The sequence below is a fragment of the Melitaea cinxia genome, chromosome 9 (genome assembly GCF_905220565.1).
Source record: "Melitaea cinxia chromosome 9, ilMelCinx1.1, whole genome shotgun sequence".
NCBI lineage: Eukaryota > Metazoa > Arthropoda > Insecta > Lepidoptera > Nymphalidae > Melitaea > Melitaea cinxia.
In genome coordinates, this window is record NC_059402.1 from 11956708 (window position 1) to 11979256 (window position 22549).

At 31.4% G+C, this 22549-nt stretch overlaps 1 protein-coding gene across 1 annotated transcript in view; it reads right to left on the bottom strand.

Moving 5' to 3' along the window:
- Positions 1 to 331: 331 nt before the first annotated feature.
- The window catches only part of LOC123656359 (putative polypeptide N-acetylgalactosaminyltransferase 9), a 144483-nt gene continuing 122265 nt past the window's right edge, over positions 332 to 22549 (bottom strand). The window contains exons 4-14 of the mRNA XM_045592050.1: positions 9524 to 9560; positions 8320 to 8930; positions 7491 to 7535; positions 6329 to 6521; positions 5977 to 6146; positions 5474 to 5638; positions 3865 to 4328; positions 3605 to 3787; positions 3294 to 3401; positions 755 to 883; positions 332 to 493 (exon numbers count right to left, since the gene is read on the bottom strand). Coding sequence (XP_045448006.1) covers positions 332 to 493; positions 755 to 883; positions 3294 to 3401; positions 3605 to 3787; positions 3865 to 4328; positions 5474 to 5638; positions 5977 to 6146; positions 6329 to 6521; positions 7491 to 7535; positions 8320 to 8554 — 1854 coding nt within the window. The 5' untranslated portion in view covers positions 8555 to 8930; positions 9524 to 9560. The remainder of the gene's footprint in view (positions 494 to 754; positions 884 to 3293; positions 3402 to 3604; positions 3788 to 3864; positions 4329 to 5473; positions 5639 to 5976; positions 6147 to 6328; positions 6522 to 7490; positions 7536 to 8319; positions 8931 to 9523; positions 9561 to 22549) is intronic.

Sequence of the window (22549 nt, forward strand, 5' to 3'; positions counted from 1 at the left end):
ACTTAAACTCCAAACTAATTATCAATACAAAGGGCGTAAGGAAGTAAGTAAGTTTAAAAGCAAAACCGCTCAAACTTTAATATCTCGGATAAGAAAACCAAAGTTATTAGTTAGGCCGATTTAGGCTTCAGTTCAGGCAACATAAAATTGTAAACTAGAAATCCTTCTAATCCTCTGAGACAATCACATAATAAAATCCAATAACTGCATAACACTTATAGCATGATGCGTTTAACAACAAGTGCTTTACACTCACGAACACACAAGCAAATTGTCAATTTGATAGTTCTTGCCGTTTTTATATAAACAGCACTTCGTCATATGCCTCCGGCTACTCAGCCATAAGTTCTGGACTTAGTCTGTTGGCGTTGAAATTTTCCATGCTCCACATCTGTCTCGTTTCTGATTCATTGCATGTCTCCATTGCTATCTTGTCCTTGTTCCGGGTTATCGCCATGCACTTTTCACTCGAACCGTGTTTTAGCAACTTTGTCTGTAATAAAAAGTTGGCAACCTTTAATTTTATGATTTTACAATAAATTAAATCATTATTTTGAGTTTAATGCATTCACAACAATGACTTATAAGTTCAAGGAAGTAATTGAGACACTTTCACGAAATAACAGTTTACATAATATTATCCAAGTACCTATAATCCCTTTTGATCTTTGAACAACTGACAAAGTTCATATAACTAGATAAATAGTACGTTTTGGGTAGTTTTTACATATAATAAATGTGGAATATTACTTACATTGGGGTCATATAGCCATAATTGATTACCCTTGGCCCCGTGACAAGGGTACAAAACAACATCGTGACCCGAATAGTCGAGACAAGTTTCATCACGACGAATTTCACCATTCTTTGAATACATCCAGTACTGAAAACATTTTAATGGATATATTAACTTAAATTATTTAATTAGTTCCTTAATTAGGCAATTGAAATAAGTTTTACGCACCCAAAAACCAAACCAAATTAAATAGATACGCAACGCAGAAAAATATTTTTTTTACAGTTACTACCCTCCATCCACGATGTTAAGCTGATTTAACCGACTTCAAAAAACAAGGATTTTCAATATTTGCACTCAGTCACTTTTAAACAAATTTAATTTTTTATAGCTGTAGATACTAGAAATTAACGAAATGAAATATTCAAAATGTGAATCAGGCATAAATGGGGCAAGAGAAATAAAGTATATTGACAAAGAAAAACACAAATCACGACTGAAACTCCTCCACGAAAAGTATTTTACTAGTAATGCTAACTAGTAAACGAGCATAATCAAAAAATGTATATCTCAATTACAGTAAAGTGATCCCTGAATCATCCCAATCTCTAAAGTGAAACTCAAAGTACGCTACTTGAGCTGTATGCTGTGTGACCGTGATTGACAGGAGGCTGATTTCTCAGCCTCGATGTATCCATCTCCGTCTGTCATCGTGTGGCCGATTTAATTAATTAGCTTATTGACGTCCAAATCTTACGTCACCTCACTCCTTAATACAAAGAGTTTTGAGAGTTTAAGTTAGTGCAATTTATTTGAAGATATCACTTAGCATGCTTCGAGCAGGCGCTTACTTACATCGGTAAATAGAATATTTATATAAAATATAATTTAATTTATATTTTTTAATAATATTAGTTTATCTGTAACTTTAGTGCCTTTTTTGAAGTCAGTTAAAAAAAATGTACATTTGTTCATTTTCAAAATATATAATTCTAAAAATTCGGCTAATATATGCCTTTTGCTAAAAAAATGTTGATAGCAGTGTTTATACAGAATTGTTAATTGCGAAAATTGAGTCGAGTAGTATATATATATTTCATGCACAAGCTTTAACAGTTACTTCATTGAAAATTTTCTGCAATCGTGATTGGTTTTTAATACTTAAATAAGAACACACAAATCATACTACATATTAAAATTAATGTGTAGCATAAAAATATCATATTTTATTTACCATTATCAAATCATGTTTTTATTTAAGCATTATTTTTGATATAATAAGCTTACACCACTAATCGATTGAAGAAACTTGAATGAGAGATGGATGGAGGATACATTGATTACAAAAATATAGTATTCACTTTAAATAAATAATAGGAGACATTAAAGTGCAACGTTTACATTATAATGACGTAACTAAGCTTACATACTAATAAATAAACGTAGCGGCAGTACCAAATTTGAAGACATCATTTGATACATAGCACTCGATGATTCATAAATAGAAATACGGAATGAATTTTATGATTCATAAATAGAAATACCGAATGAATTTTCCCTTAGTCAATGCATGTCGTACGTGGAATTAAATGACACGGAGATTAAAAATAAAAATCGTTACAATTAACTGAATATACGACCAAAGCTATTGCGTTGAAAGTTATATTAACGTCCATATTATTATAGCAAACAAATAAATGGACATTCAAAACGAATGCGTCTTGAATAATAAACGAGTGATACGACAAGCACGCAATAGCTTTGTTGTATTAGTAGACGCGATTGAATAGCTTTATAGAGCAACGAGGGTTATTATACTATCTACTAATGATGATGTTCCAAGAACCACTAGGAGATTAAAAGCTTAAGCACAGAATACATTGACCCAGTGTAGGCTTTGGACAAACCTGATTCCCGTACTCTCCATGACATGGCCATAGATTGACTGGCTTTTTCATATCTTCGGGACCGGCAGCCGAGTCGATGCACATATCCGACGATGGATTCGCGATCTAATGTCATCCACACTTTAAAAAAGGCGTGCCAAAGCAAGCGTGCTGGTGACATTATTACTTGAAACCTTCCTATTTGAATTTACTTTTATGTCTACAAGTAATAATGTCGTAATGAAGATGAGAATGATGATAAAAATAACAAAAACACCACTTATTCATCATATAAGAATAAGTTCAGATTTGTGCAATTCAGTCTCAGTGAACACCAACTAGATAACCCGGTGGTCGCATTTCAATTTAATACCTGTCTACCACCACCACCGTGGCAGGAATGCAACATAAGGGTTCCTGGTTCGTCTTGATCCTCTTCCACCGAATCTCCGTCGATACACTGAGGTTCGCTGTACGCTTCATTACGAATCTAACAATCGACATAACAAAAATACTAAGGAAATTTCATTCAGTGCCAGACCTTGCTAAAAACGTGCTTAAACATGCTAGGAAATCAGAGTGCAGGAGGGGATGCAATCGAAACAATATTATTCTAATGATATTTCAACGTGGTACTGCCGCAACTGGTGCAATTTTTAACGACAAAAGACCTGATTTCCTCCCTGCCGATGACACGGGTATAGTCCGACGGGTTTATGGTGGTCTGACTTGCGAGTCGGCGAATCCAGACATGTTTTTTCAAAGGCGACATTTCGAATCTGTACAAGTAATCATTTTGAAGGGCACGACATTTGATGTAAAAAAAAATATGCACTCTATTTTTTGACATATTATAACAGTACAGTTAAATATAATCAAATGTTCATGATATTATAATATTTATATAGTATTTAATTAAAGAAAGAGTGGAATTTTAATAAAATTATAAATATATAGTATCTATTGGCTGTTTTATACAAACCTCGCCGTGAGCAACTGACTCTCCTGGGATGAATAGTTCCGGATAAATATTCTTCAAATACCATTCAAATGATTTGCAGCCCAGTTTCTCCCGCAACTGCTTTCGGCCAGTAATATCACCGTAATCGCCTTTATCATTGCCAACACGTTGATAATAATACTTCGCATAATCATCTAGCCATACCTAAAAATAAAACAATAAAAAACATTTAATAACGTTTTTCAAATTATTTTTATCCAACACCTGCAATTAATACATACCTCAGCTAATCTGACAGAGTTTTTCTTCAGAACATTAACACCAGTCCTCCACTTGTAAGGCGATCTCTTCCTGAATATATGACCAACGTGCGAACAAGGTACTATTTCAAGAGTTCCGCCACACATCCAAGTTTTGAAGGACAGTTCTAAATTCTCTCCACCCCATATGTCGAAACCACTGTCATAGGTGCCAAGTCTTTCGAAGAATTCCTTATCGATAGCGAAAAGGCCACCAGCCATCGTTGGAGACCAGACTGGCTCTGCTGTGTTCTTGTGCCTAGCTCTTTCTCTTGCTGGTACTGGATGCCAATTGAACTGAAGATTCCAATCGAAGCCACCAACATTGACTGAAGATGAGTCTCTGTAGTGGTATTCTAGAGTGTTATCATCTATGACGTCGATGACAGGACATACAACCGTAGTCTTGTTCCGAGCGATTCTATCCAATAGTGGTTCTAACCATCCTGCAAAAGGTATAATAAATTAGCTATATTAAATTAAACATGCCGTGAGATTTTACTTTGTAATCAAAACATACGTCCGAACTTACAAATTATGTTTTCACATATACGATCACAATAAAATTTTTATTGTATAAATTATAATAACACCAGTAAGCTAAAGGTAGGTAAATAAATTATAATTATAATTGTTTACTCATCATTACAGCCTATATACAGTCCACTGCAGGATATAGGTCTCCACAAGTTTACGCCAAAAATAACGCGAACTCATGTCTTTTGCCCATAGTCACCACGCTGGGCAGGCGGGTTGGTGACCGCAGTATACTGGCTTTGTCGCACCGAAGACGCTGCTGCCCGTCTTCGGCCTGTGTATTTCAAAGTCAGCAGTCGGATGGTTATCCCGCCATCGGTCAGCTTTTTAAGTTCCAAGGTGGTAGTGGAACCGTGTTATCCCTTAGTCGCCTCTTACGACATCCACGGGAACAGATCATCAGCTCATCATCAGCTCAGCCTATTGCAGTCCACTGTTGGACATAAGCCTCCCCAAGTTCGCGCCAAACATCAAAAACGGGAACAGATGGGGTGGCTATATTCTTTATTGCCGTAGCCACACAGCGAATTCGCATTTATTAGGTACTAACATCCCGCCCCGGCTTCGCTTCAGCTTCGGATATTTAACAAAAATTTCAAAATATTTTTTCCCAAATTTTTTAAATATAATATAGCCTATGTCACCCGCGGATAATGTAGCTTCTTAACAGTCAAAGAATTTTTCAAAACTAATCAATAGTTTCGGAGTCTATTAAATGCAAACAAACGAACAATCAAATCTTTCCTCTTTATAATATAATAGATAGCTCGAAAAGTACTTATTAGATCTCAATTAAATTTAAATGGGACCACATGATACGAGCCACCTGTCAATTAAAAAAATCTTCAAAATCGGCCCACTTAGTCAAAGGTTCCGAGATAATATACATAAAAAAATACATTCGAATTGAGAAAATATACAATCTCTCCAAGAAACGTTACATTCCAAATTCAGCTCAAGTCTGAGCGTAAATACGTAAAATATAAATTATTTAATGTTATTTGCGTTCAAGAGCCGTATACAAAAGTGTCGATATCATTAAAATTCGACTCACCCTCCGTGCACTCGCAGTGGCTGTCGAGATATGTTAGGACTGGCGCGGTAACGTATCGAGCTCCCAGAAGTCGGGCTCTAATGAGACCCTCGCGTCGAGTCGCGCGGACTATTCTCACTTTGGGGAGGGACGACATGTAATCGTCTAGCTGTTGCATCAAGTGCGCTGAAACGAAACGACTTATATATAATAGACGTTGCTTTTAGTTTTATATATATTGACATTAATGACTTTTCCGTTAAATTTAAGTCATGGCGAAAGGGTTTTGGAAGGACCTGAAAGTGAAAACCAGCTTCTTCAATAGATAATATTTAAAAAAAAATACATTTTTTTAATTTACTTTAATACACTCGTTACATATGGATTATTTGAAAGTAACCTCAACTTGGTAAAAATGTACGATAATTAATTTTTAAAAAGTAATACACGAATTTATAAAATACTCTTGAAATCACAACTTTGCTGGTAACAATATGACGTCATTTATCACAACTATTACTTACGCATGTCTGAAAAGTCGTCTACGAGCACAATCTCCTTAATCAAATGAGGTGGCGACCTGTCAATGACTGAGTGGACGGTTCTGAGCAACACTGACCAAGCTTCATTGTGGAAACAAATAACTACAGACGTTTGTGGAAGCTCTTCTAAATAACGCCCTGGTTGTTTACACCTGTTTAAAAATAAATTAATCATAAAACGTTATCGTATCATATTTTATAATTAATTAAAAAATTTAACGAAGCAATGATTTTTGTAACTAATTAGTATAAATGTGGAATAATTGAAATAGATATATTACAACGAATCTGTAAAATCTTTCGTTATAATCGATACCTCGAATTCATATCTCACCATTCGTCCCTTGGGTCCGGCAATTTCCGCCTAACCGATATCAAATCGCTCGCGTACTGATTGAAAGCGTTCTTTTTCCAACCCTCCGATACTGCCTGCTTCGCATCATCGCTCATATTCGTTGGCAAAACGACTGGTTTGCCGAGTTCGCCTGGTGCGTTGTCTGAACCAGGAGCGGCAATTACGCCGAGCCCTGCAGAATGGAATTGATTGAGTCTTTTTGCTTGTACATGTATAGCGCTATTCAAGATAGATTCTAGTAAATTAACGTCAATATAAATTGTATTTCTAATGACTATATTTATTTGAACTTTTTGGAGTTAACTCCTTAAGAATCGATTTTCATATAAGGCATAAAAAGGCGAGGTATAAAAAAAATATGAGGAGTAAAATCTACTGAACGAATGACCTCCTTACTTTACGTTTCTCGTGACGACGACGTTTTCAAATAACGCCATCTGATATGGTAATTTAATAATGGCGATAGATGGCGTTCTTCGATTCGTTTATTTACCAATTGATATGATATTAAACTTTTTTTTTAGACTTGTAAACCTTTTTGTGCCTATTTAGACAGTCTATATGAAGAAGTAAACTCCATTCGTGCGTCGGAGCTGACACACTCACTATTTTTTTTTAAATTTCTATCGACATTTCTTTTTTTGAATTTATCTCTTTTCATCTTAATATAATTTAATAATGTATAGACGACAAAAAATGTGGAAGTATATTGATAAAAGAGAAATCTTCTTTAGAATTATATGTTTTTCTACTAAATTTCTTTAATGTGATCTCTGATGGAGATACATTAAAGTGACACAATGTTACCAGATCTAAATCGGATATCCCACGCAAACTCGATGTATGCGATATGAATGATATAAGACTAATACAAACGATTAATAGCGTCCCTTTAGTGCGTGACAATATTTCCCAATAAGTAATTCTTGATTATATATTATTATATCAGGGCGAGTTTAGTTTATACCAGTGGAATTTTAATATGGTTATATGTAACTTTTGTCATTGAAAATAAAATGACAATGAAATAATGATAAAAAGGAATTAAATTTAAAATAAATTACGCATTGATGAAAATATATACAAAATGGAACATACATAAGAAATTATATACAAAGAAAGCTAAAGCAATTAGTATTACCTTCTTTGCCTGCGATCCGACCCATCCAGTCGACTTGCGTTGGTGCTGTAGTTGATAAAGGGAATATTATCATGCATTATCTACATGGACCAAAACAACGTATATTCCGGATTAATCAGAACGTCTTAAAACATATTAACAATTTTTTCATTCACATACTAAGATCCTCAAAAATATTTAGTTTTAAGATCGCTTTGATATATCCGGTATATGTATACATTGTATAAATCAGGGATGTTTTAATAAAAATCTATCATATTCTTGATCAAAAGAAAATGCCCGTACTTAAAAAAGAAACTTAATTTAAAAGCAGTAATGTGTAAGTGATCGTTTTCATAGTAAAATCCAAATTAGTGCAAATAAGTAAACGAAATTCGGCAAAGCAACGTCTAGCGGTGAAATAGTACAAAGCTCTTGGGATAGTTTCATTTTATATTCATTCGACTTTGTAACGTCTTCCCTAATTACCATTTCTATTGCATGGGCAAGCGGAGAGACAATCGCGGCGAGTTGAGTTTCTAAGGAACCTGGGACAATATCAGTGAGGACTCTAATGGACTCGTGATTTAGAGCGGTCATAAAAACGTGACAGACGATAAAGCTTAGCAAGACGGCACTGGAGCAGAAATTTATTGTTAATTAATCATTTAAACATAAATTGTGACATTTCAATAAATTTACTAATAAGTCGTGCAAAAACAATGGATTTGAGACAGATTGACAAATATCTGGTAGGTAACAGTTTACAAAAGTGCATTTTATTCAGAATGTATTTATTAACCTACACCAAGAAAGCTCATGCGATTAACCATTTTTTAAACATGCTTACCGTCAGATAAGTTATTGCCATACGACTCGCTTTTCTTTTTTGTGGATAAAGGTTTAGCCATTTTTAGCGGTTTCGCCTCAGCGTCTTCATATTCAATCGGCGGAGCTCCGATAGCGTTCCTCGTGCCACCGTTTGTGGTCAGTAATGCAACCATAAACCACAATGCCGTCAGAATCAGCACAGCTTTCAATATCAGTGTCCTTCTTCTTAAAAAGAACATTGTGTAGTATTTCATTTTAAATTTCTTCCGTTGATATTAATTATAGAATCAAACAATCTTCCTTTACGTTCCGATTGTAATTTTAATTTAGCATCTAAGTTTATTATATTTAATATTTTACATAAAATTTGAGCAATAATGTTAACACTATCTATAATCACATATAGGTGACTAGCATCAAATAATGGGATATGTTCACATTGGTTTTCAGCGATATATTTCAAGATATGCCCTTGGATACGCAAAGATCTGTTTTAGATCTTTCTACATGCTTTAGGCTATAAAATTTCCTTCAGGTAGACCTGACCAACAAGTTTCTTTCTAGTTTTCTGACTCATTTCTGAATCCCCTTAAGCTTTATTTCTTCGTTCATAATGATGTTGAAGTATTTCTGTAAAATAAAATAAACCATATAAAGACCTTCATATATATTGTACACTTCGAGACCCATTACAATACGTATTAAAAGGTACGTAAACTTTTCTGTAGTCTCAGGTATAGAATACAATTGTATTAATACAATTCAGAAGTTAAACACAACTTTAATAAAATTTAAATGATATTTCTATTTCAGAATCTTAAAAACATGTTTTTTTTAAATCGTTTGATTATTTCTGTTTCACGAAACGTATCTTGAATACAAAATGAAGTCCTCTCATTCAATTTACACCTTTGGAATTTGCTTTAGCAAGATCAAATATTTTGCGATTCTTTCAACTTATTCTTTGTCGCAATTCCAATTAACGAACTCAACAATACTATTAAAATTGTATATAAGTTAATTTACTTATACGAGACCATATTTGCTTTAAGAAAATCATAATTAATAATTTTGTTTCGCCGATTGCAAAGCAATTGAAATCCTTAAAATTTTAAATTTATGTTAATTCATTTTATGGAACGTAGTCATTAAGTAAATGATTAATCAAATAAATTTTAATAATTTAACTGTCACAAAATAATACACATGGAAGATCAACTTACAAGTCTGCCAAGACAACTGTAGTTTTCAATGAAAAACCTGAAACAAAGAAACAAGATATGAGTATAATATACGTGTGGGTCTAAGGATTTCTTAATTCGATGCGTTCAACTCAACCGAGATACGGCCGATAAATTTGATGGAATCTACGATTTCGATTGAAACGTAAACAACTTTGAACCGAAGTAGCAAATGATCCGAATTTCTAAAACTGTTTGGAGATAAATGCTTGCGAAGGTGAGGAAATAAGCAAACACATTTATCACGTCTGTAAATACTTCAAGTTCTGGGCGAGGGTTTCTTTGGCGAGAAATCTAAACATCGAAATATTGAATGTCTAAATTTTCCGAATGTCTGGCATTTCTTTATGTTTGTTACGTGTGCGCACGGAACACGTGTTAACAAATTAATTTAAAAGTATAAAACAAGACTTTATGAATTATTCATTCGAAATTCAAAAAGTGACGTACATATGCATATTTAACATAAGTGAAAGGTCATAGTTCGCTATATTTCTAAATTTATAATAGTACATAATTTTAAAATTAACAGTGCTGTAATATAAACGGTAATAAAGCTTTCACAGCTACATTTATGCAATTCTTAATCACAATAAAACAAAGAGTAATTTTTGTATTCCTAGTCTACACCTCCTTGTAACAAAAACAGTTTTTCAAAAACATGCGTACGTAAAAAGGAATCTTAAAACGTATATATTTACTCATCAACTTAGAGTTGAGAAACGTGACGGATTAAGACGAAATAATAACAAAAAAAAGGTCTCACTAAATTTGTATTTGCAGAAACAACAAAAAATTCTGATTAGAGAAGGAAAAAAGAATCAGAGTTCTTCTTTTTCAACCGACTTCAAAAAAAGGAGGAGGTTACTCAATTCGACCGTATATATATATTTTTTTTTTATGTATGTTCGGAGATAACTTCTTCGTTTATGAACCGATTTTGATAATTCTTTTTTTGTTGGAAAGGAGATATTCATAGTTTGGTACCATGATAAGGAAACCAGGATCTGATGATGGGATCCCAGAGAAATCGAGGGAAACTTTCAAAAATCGTAAGGGTGACTAGTAAATTTAATCATGTTTTCATTAAGTACTATAAAGCACTACTATTTAATACAGGTCTGGAGTCGATCTGATGATGGAGACAAAAGATAGTCGAGGGAACTCTTCAACGACTTATAGCAATTACCTGCTGTTTGAACTTAATTCGTTTCTATTGATGAGAACTTTGCACCTATATGAGTTACAGTACTATAAAGCACTACTATTTAATACAGGTCTGGAGTCGATCTGATGATGGAGACGAAAGATAGTCGAGGGAACTTTTTAACGATTTATAGCAATTACTTGCTGTGTGATCATCTGTGTCGCAGGACCAGGTTTGATGATGGAGCCCACAAACACTCGAGGGAATTTCTCAACAATTTACAGCAGTTACCTTTTGCTGTTTGACGACCGCTTTGATATAATGGTGCATGTGCCGCGTCGGCGGTGCCTAAACACCGACGGTCGCGGGTTCTATTCCCGCTCGGAGTGGATATTTATATTTATACAAATATTTATTTTCAGTCTAGTTGTTAATCCAATGCAACAACCTGGCTACAATAACAAATACAAACAACACACACACAACAAACAAGTACAATTTTTTTTATTAGATATGTCAATACAATAACAGAATAATAACAGTATTCAACCTAATAGTCAATGAAACAAATTATGAAAGAAAACTGAATACAACTTATGAGTAGATACTAGAGTAGTTATTGTTTTACTTGGCACCGACTTCAAAATTATAAAATATTTATTTAATCATGTCTGATTAACTAAATCAAAATACGAATTACTTTGTACTAAGTAAATTTATTTTTCACTTTTTAGTTTCCTTTTTGAAGTCGGTTTTTTTTTTTGTTAAAAATTATTTTATTTAAGTAAACAATGTATATTTTGTCTTTACTTGCTGTATAATTTACTATATATGAAAATTCTTTTTAGTGTCATTAAGTAAAGGTCTTGCTTGACACAACCTAAATTAAAAACATAAAAAAATATACGAAATAACTCTTCGGAGGATTTCATTAAAATTCATCCGCAGCAGAAGTTAAGGCATAATGAAGTTGAAATAAACTTTGGTCTCTTGATATTATTGTTGTAAAGTACATTTCCATTACTGCTTCGAAACTGCAGTAAGTGGAAATGTATTAATGTTTATGAAATCGAAGCGAATATAAAACTGCGAATTGTTTGAATTTAATTACAAGTTTATTAATTTAAGATAGTAATAATCATCTTAGGCTACTACTGCATAAATAATCTATATATTAATACATGAAGAAAAAACTTTGTACCCCTTTTTATTAAAATTGCGCGGACACAGGAGTATGAAATTCCGCACACTTATAGTTTAGTTATGTCTGGCGTGAACTTGGGGAGGCCTCTGTCCAGCAGTGGACTGCAATAGGCTGAGCTGATATAGTTTATATAGGAAAAGAGTGCAGAATGCTAATATTTTTTAAAATTATACATAAAATATTAATTTAACGAAAAAAAAAAAATACACACACTACCATGTATTTGACACACACAGGCATACTATAGTCTTTTGTTGATTGTCATAGTCTGTAGTCAAATTGATTTTTTTTTCAAAAGGTTCTATTTTCTAAGGTAATTTTTAATTATGGTCGAATTTCGACCTCTAGGCGACTATTAGTATTTATAATTTCTCTTATTCAGTTATTTCACTTATATTGGTAATATGTACACGACATATATTTCAATAGTAGGTTTATACCTACTGACGCATTTATTTAAGTTCAAATTTGTTACCACACCAATAAAAGATCACAATGAGAACAATAAGTAATATAATTAGAGTTAATAATTAAAATATAACAAATAACAATGATTGCGATTCCAAATATTAAAATCTACAACTACAAAAAAAAAATTGTTAATAGGAGGGTAGCATGCCAGTGAAACACATTAGACAAATAACACAAAAACGCTAAACTTTAATTTATATATTGCAATTTTTTTTAAATTGGAATAGCTATAATCCTGAATTAATATGCAATAATAAATTAGTTTTTTTTTTTTATAATTTAGCTTGTTGTGGGGGATGATTGAAAATAATAATTATTCATGTTTTACTGCTTGTGAATAAAAAAATCGAATAAAGGCATTAAGTGTAAATTTTGATTACACAGAGTTTTGAGTGAGACTTAAGTTGTTACATTCCTTGAGCCCGCAATCGTTCTTGTTCACTCACCCGTCACGCGGAACAACGACAGCACAAAGGCAAAATTTATATGTATCTAATCTGAGCAATACGCCAGCAATGTCGTGATGGTTAGTCTCAATTACTTGCCAGTCAGCAATTTACTTTTGGAGCTAAAGTTTCGCACAATATCTGTAAACATGCCTGCGAACATCTTTTCAAATTTGATAAAGTGCTTAAACAAGCAACATTTTAGGTCTTAAGGATTATCATTGACATTAAAATAAAGTTGTTTAATTTTACTTTACTGAAACGTCTTATCCTAAAAATCCATTCAATTCAAATACATAAAAGATAATACGCAATCAACAGATATGAAATAATACGCTTTGAAAGTTATAAAACTTGCTTTCACAGGCGTCTTTCAGAAGTTATTTAATATCTTGGATATACGTTCGCGTCCTAATTAGTAAAGATTAGTTCAACCCCGTTTGAATTCGTTATGTCACTCATTATTCTGTGAGTCTCACTTCTATTGTAATTGTAAAAATATTTTATTCATTTGAATTAGATTGATTTCACATAATTAAATATTAATTTCAGACAAAACGTAGAGTGGGAAAATAAAAATCATCACGACACAAACACAAATGCGTTAAAAAGTGCGTGAACAAAAATTACACTAAATAATATGTTACATAAAAAGTATTTTAACTATAGATAATATTAATTAGAAGTAGCTAGACTGCTGTATTTGTTCAAATCGTTTAGATGGAAATCAATTACTTGTACCTACTTCGCATTAAATTATAATGGAACGGCTAAGTGAAGACCAGGAATCCATACATAATAAGTATAAAGCTACAGATATTTATTTTACTTTGATACTGTTAACGCATTAGTTAAAAAATTAATACAAATATATTAAACATATTAAATAATAATTATATTTGTCAGAACTATTTTATAGTCATAATTAACGTATAAAATTATTCGATGCTACAGTTATACTCGTATTAACGTTAACGCGAGTTAGTTATCAGAGTGTCGGGGCGTCGCGGTAGCATGCGAAAGCGATCCCGTGGCGCCCCGCTATGGCGATGACACGGCCTCGTCGGCGGGGTGCGTAAAAGTATTTCTCCGCAAAAAAAAAGTTAGTTATCAGAATTTTGTACTTTAATACAAACAAAAGCCTAATTTAAGGGATTCAGCAGTTAGTGGTCTAGCCTACGGTTAAACAAATCTATGAATTCAAAATTGCCAAGTTCTACTTTTTATTGATATCTTAGAAATACAAAAGCCAGTGTAATTCAAGTGCATTATCACTTGACTTATAGTTTAATTCAGATTTTCGGTAAAGAAACCGCATGATTTTTTAATGTAATTCATATGGACCTGGATGGAACCTCTCATTTCGAAATCATCTAATAATATGACGTATAAACGTCACAGCGTTTCATATACAAATGAGCTCAATTCTCATTGGCCGGCCTTACCTGGCTAATGTCGGTCATTTATTACAGCGGCCCGCAGAATCCCTGGTAATTGGGCGTGCGGGTCGGAATCGTGTAATTCCATTAGTTCACTACCTAAGAGCTATCGATTCGACTAGTAATCCGATTAATTATTTAATTGTCAACCGAAAACTATTTATCGTTTCATTGGATTTTGATTTGATTTCTCTTGTTAATTTGAAATTGTTTATTAAACTAATCTTCTTCTTTTTCTACTTCTGTTAAATAGTGACACTTGAATTACTTTTTATAAGTTTTTTATTTAAGTAGTTTTATTTGGGACGGCTTATCAGTATTTCGTATTTTTTTTTTAATTTATTTTATCAGTTTGTTTTATCGTGGTATTTTATTAATTTTATAACAATTAATGTGTTGAAAATAATTTTCATATAATTATATTCAACAGAAAAGATTGCTTAAAAAGTACTTTAAATCTTGATCAAATGGATCTAAATGAAAAGTACCAGCTTTTGATTAAAAAAAAAGAGTTATTAAAATATGTACGCCCAGTAAAAAGTTGTAGAGGTAAAACAGAAAGAATAAAAAAAAAATACAGTCGAATTGATAACCTCCTTCTTATGGGAAGTTAAGTTGAAAAGTGGAGCAACGTTCACACCAAGATCACGTAAGTACGATTACATTTAACATTTAAAAATTCGTTGCACACAAAGGAATATATAAAAATAAAGTCCGTGTAACATAACCTTAGCCGCACAGCACGGATAGTGTATCGCACACACAACCTAGAATGCAAACTGCAAGGCAACGCGAAAGATCAACGACCGCCCCGCGTCCCCTCGGGAATTCTACTAATGACATTTGTGAGGTATTAAGCCCATCCTTGCATAATAGTAAGGTTTTTTTTTCAACTATTCCCGCTATTTTTAAATGTAATTTAAAACATAATTTTACTTATACCACGGGACATTACTTGTGTTGATTAACTACTATTAATGCGTCTACGTGGATAACTGTATATTGATTTGAAAAAAAAAAGGATATTAATTTCCTAACAAAATATGTCTAACATACACAAACGCTCTATTGTTGCTAAGGTGTTAGGGAAATGTTATAGTAACAGTCGATTGATTTTAAAATAAATGGTAATATTATCCAATAATGGATACAAACGAAAATATTAAGTTATATAAGTGCATAACGTCATTATTCATACATACATAACTTCATATAGATGATAGAAGCGAATGATACAAATAGCAACTTTCAGCGAATGTAACGAAGCGGCACAGATATTATCATCAAGGAAATAATTGTACACCAACTCATTCAAGTGAAATAAATTGAATCAGACAATAATTGTAATCAATACAATCTTAATTTACATCATATTATGTAGCTTACATGGCGTTTCACAGGGACGAATTCACGAAGTTTTATTTCGATGATGTCTCTGCTGCCGTGGTACAAGTACCAACCTAAATGTACAAATTATAATGATTTTTTACAGTTTTAAATACATTTTAAAAATAATTCAAAACATGTACACCCGACAATCTATAGTACCAAAGAAGCATAAGCTCTTCAACCGTATTCGTTTACCAAAAACTAAATTAATCTTTAATCCAAATACAGATTAGTCCCGTGTCTTCGCAGGGTCGTCTCAGTATCAAATTACTCGGTGCATAATCAACGAACGGTTTTAATAATTATTATCTTAATGTGTGATTCATTGGATAATTATTGGATCGTCTGAATGATAGCTCATAATAAGTCAATAATAATCTCAGTCTCGTATTGAATGGCGTGAACGCGCGCTACGATCAATTAACAACTGATTAATTTGCAATTGAAATATACTATACACGATATTAAATTAATATCTATGTGTAACAGTTCTGTGTTATAAGTGTACCTTATATAACATTTGTATTCTAAAATTAATTAATAAATTTGTCGAGTTTAGGATTAAGAGGTTTTTAATTTTTATCGATAAAAATCATAATAAACAATGTATACCGTAAAATAAATCGTGTAATTTTATTATTACCTCGAATAGAACTTGAAATTTATATATTATAATAAGGAACTTCGCTCCTATCTGGTGTCCCACGACACCGAACGGTTTTTTTTTTTTATAATTATTGTTTTGATTTCTAAAGAAAACTTCACGACTATTGAAGATCAATAAAAATAACTTAAGATGCTAGCAGTGGGCAGCTTTCAGTTGGGAACCCAGAATACGACCAAGATTACATACAATAGTTGAAAAGTGTTTGTAACAGAATACAAATAAAATAATAAAATCAGAATACAGAGAGTAAAAACTGTGAAAGGCAGTAAGTAGTAAATGTAATCAAAATAATAGCATTTTTATTACGCATTACAATTAAATAACAACAAACGTTTAAAAATCACTAAATGAAATTACTTAATAACACATAATGATTAGCAGGAAGGCAATGGAAAAGTAATCTTTTAGAGTATACGAGTAGGAAATTGAAAAAAATACTCCCCAAAAGTATATTAATGTAAAAAAATGTTATGTTTCTCTATTCGTACACTCAAACCTTACCTTACGATATTTTTTGAATAAATTAAATAAAGGGCTATTCTTATAGACTATGTATTAAGGCAGATTATTGACGATAAAATATCACGCAATGGTACCTTTAAATTTAACAGTGAAGTAACTTATAACCGTAAACACAAAATTCGCTAAACAAGTAATAGCTACTTAAAAAGAAGACATCTTAGACAATTTTTAAACAAGAATCACAATGGTTATAAGGCTATAAACTAAAATTATTACGTCGCTTATAAATGTCCTGCAGCGGACTGGGCTTGACACGACTTAAATTACTTTCCTTCCAGCTTTTTTATTTTCCAAGTTAATAATATTGAGTCACGTATAATAAAAAAAAATTGTACGGCTTTGTCTGCAACACAAAATTGTTAGTGCTAGCGTGAAAAAAGGTAACGTTTTCATATTGGAGGGTAGTTCAACTTGAAATATCTTCTGTGGATTTTTCGATGAATATTTCAGGTATAGGTGAGCTAGAATTTAGTATTCACTGGTCGTATCTGTTTTTACTCACGATTTTCATCTAACATTACTTTTAAATAGACGTTTTGTAGATTAAACAATTTTTATAACCATACCTAGGTATATAATTTTTACAAATTGACCGACGGCAAATATTTCTTACATTCTAGTAAAAGAAAAATGGGTAAAGAAGCTTTCAATCATCTTGGCCAGAATTTTAATTATTGCTAGAAACTGCGTGTGAATGACAAGAAATACAGTTAAACAATTTTTTCTTCTGTAAAGAATTATAATTTATTTCATATAAAAAATATGACATACCAACATATCTTGCTCGACTCACGATTGCCATATCAATGTCACAAAAAGAAGATTTAGTAAATTATATTTATAATAAATAACAGGCATACATACACGCTTCAAGACAAGCTTAACTTTAAAAATTCAATGATTCAACAAACCTTTTTAAGCTGACATAAATTCTAGTCTAAATACACAACAACACACAAACTACTACTATTCCCATAGCCCTATCGTTTATTAAAAGTTAATTAATTAAAATGGAACAATGACGATGTCATAAAAAAACTGTGGTATTTACACAACGCACTCGAAACGCCATAATTGACTGGATTGAATCGTTTAATGATACCACAGCTTTGCTCTGCGTATCGCTGCTTATTCGCAGGATTTAATTGGGCCGACGTTCAATGAAAGAGTTAATATACACATAACATCGATGTGGCTGATAGTAAATGAAGCTTCACGTAGCAAGTAAATTTGCCGACATACATTTATTTAGTTGATAAAGAATTGATGATGATATTCAAACATTCAAGAAAATGTATTAAAATATTTTAACTTATACTTAAGTAAAGTCAATACTATTAAGTGACCGTGATAGCGTAAAATAACACTTCAATTTAGACGTGAAAAATAAAAATTGGAATTAAATAAAATAAAAGTAATACTTTAATTCAAACGGGGATTTCTGCGATTATTATTGTGAGATTCTTGATGTTTCGACGAAGTTGCACAAGTCATGGTCACTGGAGGAATGAGACGTAATTAAACGTTAAGTCGTGATTAAAAGCTATTCTAACTAATTGGTACTAAAATTATTATTATTAATCACTATTACATCATACTTAAAAAAACATTTAACAATAATACAAAAAAAATCACAATCCAATTGTACTGTAAACAGTTTCGTGATTATGGTCATAAAATAATATATAACTTATAATTGAAAAAAAAAATCCATAATCATATATTAACAGTAAATAACAGTAAGCTGAACACAAACGTTATTATTATTATTCTATTAAGAACGGGATATATGTACGTAGACAATTCACTGCGCTCCAACGCTGCAGTTTGGTGGATTTACATAATATCTCATAATTCATTTGGATATCTACGTTATAAACACAAAAGCGTTTTGGGTTTGAATAGCGTTTAAGTAAAAGTTTGAGGATTAAGTAGCGCTGATGTATAAAGAACTATTTGTTTAGTTAACATACTACACGGTATTGTTAAAGACTATTTTTCCCAGTTAAATATTTTATTTGAGTCATAACTTCACATGTTTTTGTGGGTTAAATCATCGTTTTTAGACAAATATACTCATAAGTTGTTTGATTTTGCTATAAAATGATAGAAAGTAGGCTGTTTACGGTGTCAGTAACGACGACACTACGCTGCAACTATTGTTGCTTACATTTAAGGTCATTTTTGTATAATGTAAATTGCTAACGCGGAAATTTACTTATTTTCAAAATGTATAAAGAATATCAATTATTTTCTGTAGAAAGTGAAAATTACTCTCGTGTCACTGAAAACATCGAAATACTAACATACATACTTAAAAACAGTTTAGTAATCTGGAATATCTATATTCCTTATTTTTTTTTTAATTTGTAATTAAAATTATTGTAATTAAAGTAGCGGATGTTATTCTATCTCGTAATTTAATATTTATGAGGAACTCCAAATAATCATGACCTAGTATTTCTAAAATATTTTGTATAAATATTAATACTTGTATATTAAAAAAAAAGTAAGTTATTGAGTTGAGTACTAAATAACTCGACAGCATTGCAATCTTTATTTTAATTAGCACGATGCAAATTTTCTAAAAACAAAAAAAAAAAAAAAACAGAAAATTAAAAAAAAATAGTCTAAAATTTAGTATTTGTACTTGATGTTTTTTTTTAAACATTTGCAAAAATATACATAGTTATAAATAACTGCATATTACTGCATCAAATTGACAGTAATTTAGATGACTTTTACATAGTTTATGAACAGTTTTATGAATTGAAGTTATAATTTACAAACATTTACAACTAGTCACTCATGGTTCAACTATTTGGAAAGTAGTCAGATTCGTTCTAGTTCAGATTATTTGACAATTAAGATTACATTTTCGACCCCATAAATGAAAGCGTGATATTTTATATTCTATTTTATCTCTCTTGCAGATAAATCTCTATCGAAACTCTTTTTTTAGATTTGTTACATAAGGCAGTATATGTATGTTGACACAATTAAATCTGATTGCAGTTAAAATAATATAGAACAAGTACCTACTTAAGTTCACTAATTCTTATTTCGGAGGATAATACATATACTAGAAAACAATAGTTGCTAGAAATAGCCTTTGATAACAAATTAATAACTCAGAAATGAGTAAATTCTGAAATTCGTTCGATCACACCAGCAAACTAAGTTAAAAGTTTTATTGTATTTAAAAAAAAAAAACACTATTTCACATACTACGATTAAAGGTTTTTTTTTTAATTAAAAGTATTTTGATAAAAGGTCGGAAGATAAATTTGTTACGTGGCTTATAGTGGGCACGGTATAAGGACTACTATTCATGCGTTCCGCGGTTTAGCTGCATTTTACTTAAAATTTTGCAAGCATTAAATTACATTAAAAGTATCATTTAATTTTTTTCTTGTCTCAAAAATACTATTGACAGATCACAAGTACGTATCTACTCGTACCTACCGTATAAGTTCCTATCCTACACGTATATGTACATTGCATTAAACTATATCAAAACAGTAATGCCGTTAACTTTTATGTTTAATACATCCTATTACCTACTTACGATTTAAACATAAGTGTAATAAGCATTTGTATAAGTTATTCATGTTTATTTACAACTTGACGAACGGAAACAAATCCTTTACAGACATAAGATTGAAAATACACCAAATAAAAGTAAAAATTGCTTGTTTATTCTCTTATTTTTATAAAAAACTAAATATACAAGTGAGCACCAAAGTACCGCGGAGTCTAAAAAGTATGAGATCATTTAGTATGTGGAATGAATTAACAGCAACTGTTATTAAGTTTCGCAGCAGCTTTGGACCTTGACGTTGTTGGTTTCAAGAAAAAAACCTTAATATAAGGAAATACCAGATTGAGGGGTTCAACAAAAACAAAAAACATTCAAATCACTGCTTTTAAAGCGTACAGTAATTGTTTTAAGGATATCAAAGATCTCAAGAAAATTCACATTTTCAAATTTGAACAAAATATTTTTTCTTTAAAATAAGCTACAATCATGTTAAACTACCAATGAAATAAAATCTAAATAAAACTTCTATTCGTTTGATACGACCGTGGTTCCAACAGTGGTATATTGTTAAAACTTTCTATCTACCCAAGGATTCTAATTTAAGGGATCATTTCACGCACAAAACGTATTTTAATTTATTCATTAAATCTTCTTAATCACATCCCTAAATGTAGACAGACTAGAAAATAAAAGATCGAATATACTGTACTCGTAGTGTTCAACTTTAAATTCTATCTACAGATTGAGTTTTTATTTCTTTTGTGATACAAATGTATTGTATACTAATTTAGTAAAGTATTAGAATTGATTACAAAAACCTGCGTGTGGTTGTTTTTCAAAGTCATATACGGAGTCTATCTTAATATAGCCAAATATAATTCCAAACTCAACTTTGAGATACTCTACTGTTTAATTATTAATACTGTTGTGTCGAACTTACTCACAATTGTATATAATCACATACATATTATAAAAAAAAAGAATCTATACTAGCGGAATATTACATACAGGCGAGAGTGTTAAACAATTATCTAGCTGATCATATTTGTATTTTCTCCTACTCATATTACCTGCTTTAACACCTTCACTTTCAAGTCATACATTACATTGAATGTAATGAACTTTGAATGGTTAATTGATTACTCTGTTTGTTCCGTTCGAGCCTCACGATTTTGGGTCGTGTTACACGGGTGCAAAGATTTTAATAGCGAAGGTTACGTCTTCATCAAATCACGGACATGCATTAAGTAGTTTCAAATGATCTCATTGTATTGTATATTTTTCTGTTTTATTCATTTGTTTTGTTCATAGAACACGATAAATATAAATTATATTAACCAATTTAGTTAAGTAGGAAATGCTTACGATGTGACGGGACTTTTCTTGTCGTTTCTATTAGATAATTGTAATTCTTATTTTAAATGATATATGAAGCTACTAGTAGAAAGTATTACAAAAGTAAATTGACAGTTTTATGTAAATTCTGTTAAAATCAAAGAAGATGTTTTTTTGTGTGTCTATTCTTATTACAGAAATAATAATTTATAAATCAGTATTTATATAGTCATTGTTGCGAAAACTGAATCTTAAATCGCTTGAACTATACAAAATTGGCACATCGTCTGCTAGTTCTAAAAGATTTAGTTGTGCGATAAAGTAATGTCCACGGATGCAGATGTAAGGAAGTTACATAAGACTTTTTTTATATTCATTTATTATTATAGGTTTATTTACATTTACATTCCAGTCCATAAAATATGGGTAAATATAAAAATAATTCGATGTGTCACGTTTTCACAGTTTAAATGATTAACTATAACTATCGAATGACTACAGAACTACAATATAGAGAAACGCTTTTGATTTGATGAGGACGTTATTCAGGTTTAATATTGTAATGTCTATCCATACATATTTTAATATCTATTAGAGATTCACATGATAAAAAAGTCCCCTGTCTCGTCCGTCTGTTTGCGGAAAGCTTTATAATACACTGAACGGATTTTCATTTAGTTTTCACCAATAGACAAATATATATTACACAATATGTGTAAGTTTGCTGGTACTATATACTTATATATAAAGAATGTGACAAGTCTTTTGATATATGTCTTTTAAGTAATTAATTATTTCAATTTTATCTTTTTTATTTATGTTTATTACGTTGAATGAATTAAATTTT